Genomic DNA, 3,151 nt, shown 5'->3' with positions numbered 1-3,151 from the left:
GTCTATAGTCTAGTCTATAGTCTAGTCTATAGTCTAGTCTATAGTCTAGTCTATAGCCTAGTCTATAGTCTAGTCTATAGTCTAGTCTATAGTCTAGTCTATAGTCTCAATCTTTAATTGTTAACTTGATAAATGACTCTAAGAGTAAATTGCTTTTCTAGAACATATATGTAATTGCAAACATTAATTGAGTGGGTAGTTTTTCCACTATTCACTGATTGACCCTGTTAAGTTTGCGGGGATTTTTATTAACTTGCAACATTTTGTAAAAGTGTTGCATCAAGAAGGACAGAGAGTTGAAAATAATTAACAAAAACGTTAATGATCTTTTGGTATCTTTGCTAGAAATAAAGGTGCCAGATTGAGGTGTTTTTTTACTAAATAACAGTAAATTATATTTTCGTTACTTTTTAGCAATTAAGAAAGAAATGTTTAATATTTTTTTATTTTGATAAAATATATTAAGATTTTCTTTTATAACATAACTATTAGTAATTTATTTCAAAATAAAAATAAATTTAGAAATATTTTGCAATTATCATAAAAAATTAACATCTGGCAGCTTTAAATTACTCTTTTTTTCTTGTTCTATTAAATTCAATAACAAAGTTTGTTTACAATTGAAGCTGCAAACGACAAAATCTGAAAAACACAGGAATTTTAGTTTTGTTTTGCTGTTTTTGTCGTTGGTTTCTGTAGCCCCAATTGTAATTAGGCACAAGCGAGTTGTTAGGTTTGTTTACAAATATTCTCTGATAAAGAAACAAAACAAAAAAACTATTGTGTGCAAAAAACAGCAACAAATGAAAAAACATGTGTATAGTTAGTTAGTGGAAATACAGATTATTTTTATATAAAAAGCAACACTATGTACATATTTTTTTAATTTAAACAGTTTGCTTATAGATTAATAATTCAGTTAACGTCGGTGATTAGAATTGATAGCTTGTGAAGAAGATAAAGCAAAAGTATTTAGAAATCAAATTAAGAATAAGTAAGAAAGTAAATAATTGAAAACAAAATGACTACACAATCCTGGTGCGGTAGAGGTTTTAAACCACGTACCTTTCCCAAACACCCACCCACCTTGTGCTATAATAAACCAGCCGCCGCCCAAGTTTCTAAGTCTGAATATGATGACTTGCGTTATCAAAGTATAACAGGTGATGTAATCGAAAGCTTAATAGTACCCAAACGTCAGGCTAAAACCTGGACTATGCAAAAAGGTGATTTGTGTCGCATTACTGTATGCGAGGGATCACAAGTGGGTGATTTAAACTTTTGGAATTTAGAAAATACCAAGGAACGTTTCTATTCGGGCAAGACACGTCAACTGCATAGTACTCATTTAAAAGTATACGATCGTCTATGGAGTTGTATGCCTTATTTAAGGCCAATGGCTACATTTGTTTATGATTCTTTGTCTAAGTATGGTATAGATGAAGATGGAGGTTCTTTACATGATGTTGTGGGTACGAGATGTGATGATTATACTTATAAATTAATAACGGGAAAGGAACGTGTGAATTCTTGTCATAGTTCTTTAGTTAAAGCGGTTACTGAGGAGCGCGGCCTGTGTGAGGAAGATGTTCATGATGTTTGGAATATTTTCATGTGTACCGGCTTTACTAGGGTGAGTAAGGGGGAGGGGAAGGTTTTTTGTTATAAATTTAGTTTATTTTTATTGAGAGTTGTTAAGCTTTTATTATTTGTTTTCTTTAATATGAATTGTTTTTTAAGACTCTTTTTTAATTTATTAATTCTGCTTTTACATTTTGTCTATAAAATATATTTCAAGTTTAATTATTTGTTTATTTAACAATTCTATTAAGTAAATAAACTTTTTGTTTATAAAATTATTGTTTAAAGTACTTTCAGTAATATTCAACTTTTCAATAAATTATTAATTTTAAAATAAACATAATAAATATTATATATTAACAAGCAAATCTATGGAATTGCTGTTAACATGTTAATAATTTAAAGCATTTTAACTTAAAGTTGACTTCATGTAAATATTGAAATTTATAAAGTAATTGAAGAAAAAAAAAACATTGTCTACTTCTTAGTTGACTTGGTGTAAAGAATTTTAAATTTAAAAGTTTTCAAATTCAATTTCATAAATTTATATTGAATTAACACAAAACTTCAAATATTTACAAAGACTTTTAATTGTTTACCTAATGTAAACAGTTAATTTTAAGATGATTACATTTCTTTACATTTATTTCATTATTGAGACATGAGATAGACAATAGATTTCTATAACTTTTTGTAAATATATATTTTAAAATTTTCTCTATTTTACTTTACCAGGACACTCAACAGTATTTCTGCAAACCCAGTCCCGCCCAAAAGGGTGACTATATTGAATTTATAGCCGATATGAATCTATTGGTAGCCTTAAGTGCCTGTCCCCAGGGTGATGTTTCTATACCAGTGGGTGAGGAAGTGCCCGATGATAAATGTCATCCTTTACAAGTGGAAATTTTTCGCAAAAAATAAATTTTTTAAAAATTCATTCAATCAAAAGTAAAAAAAGTGTGTTTTTTTTAATTTATAAGAAAAAAATTAAACTTCGACCGTGACAGGACTCGAACCTGCAATCTTCGGATTCGAAGTCCGACGCCTTATCCATTAGGCCACACGGTCCTTGTGCTAGTATTAAATTTGCTAGTAATATTAAGCATATTTTGTAAGGTCCTTTTGCACAACACTGGGGTAATAAAGTGTATGTTTTAAGGGTAGTTTTTTCACACATGTATATTTGTAAATGTATGTATGTGTATTTATTTGTTATTTTAAGGGTAATGGGAAAAAATTTTGGAAATATAGTATGTATTACCAGGATATTTGTTAGACAGTCTTAAACTTAAAGCAAATCATTTTAAAAGCTTTAAAAGTTGAGATAGAAAAGTTGCTATATAAAAAGATAACTCATTTCTTTCTCTTTGTAATTAATTATAAAAAATTCCAAAAATGTAATCATATTCCTAGTATGAAAATAATAAAATTTCCTATATATTTTACTTAAAAATAAATAAAAATGTACATTTTCATAGTCCTGCCTTAACGAAATTATAAAAAACTATCATTTCCCTTTTATTTATTTTACTTTAAACTTAAAAACCTCTAATTGGCTTTAATAAAG

General features: G+C 28.0%; 1 protein-coding gene and 1 non-coding gene across 2 annotated transcripts; one reads left to right on the top strand and one right to left on the bottom strand.

Moving 5' to 3' along the window:
- Nucleotides 1-792: 792 nt before the first annotated feature.
- LOC111688214 (uncharacterized protein C11D3.03c) lies at nt 793-2,556 on the top strand. The gene is made up of 2 exons (XM_023450699.2): nt 793-1,633; nt 2,317-2,556. Exons 1-2 carry the CDS (start codon nt 1,022-1,024, stop codon nt 2,503-2,505), a joined length of 801 nt encoding a protein of 266 aa, XP_023306467.2. The 5' UTR covers nt 793-1,021; the 3' UTR covers nt 2,506-2,556.
- Nucleotides 2,557-2,579: 23 nt separating this feature from the next.
- On the bottom strand, nt 2,580-2,652 carry Trnar-ucg. The gene has a single exon. It is a non-coding gene; the product is annotated as a tRNA-Arg (tRNA).
- Between the last annotated feature and the right edge of the window lie 499 nt (nt 2,653-3,151).

The sequence above is a fragment of the Lucilia cuprina genome, chromosome 4 (genome assembly GCF_022045245.1).
Source record: "Lucilia cuprina isolate Lc7/37 chromosome 4, ASM2204524v1, whole genome shotgun sequence".
NCBI classification, from domain to species: Eukaryota; Metazoa; Arthropoda; class Insecta; order Diptera; family Calliphoridae; genus Lucilia; species Lucilia cuprina.
Note: the sequence above shows the minus strand (reverse complement) of the source record. Positions and strands in the feature narration are given on the sequence as shown.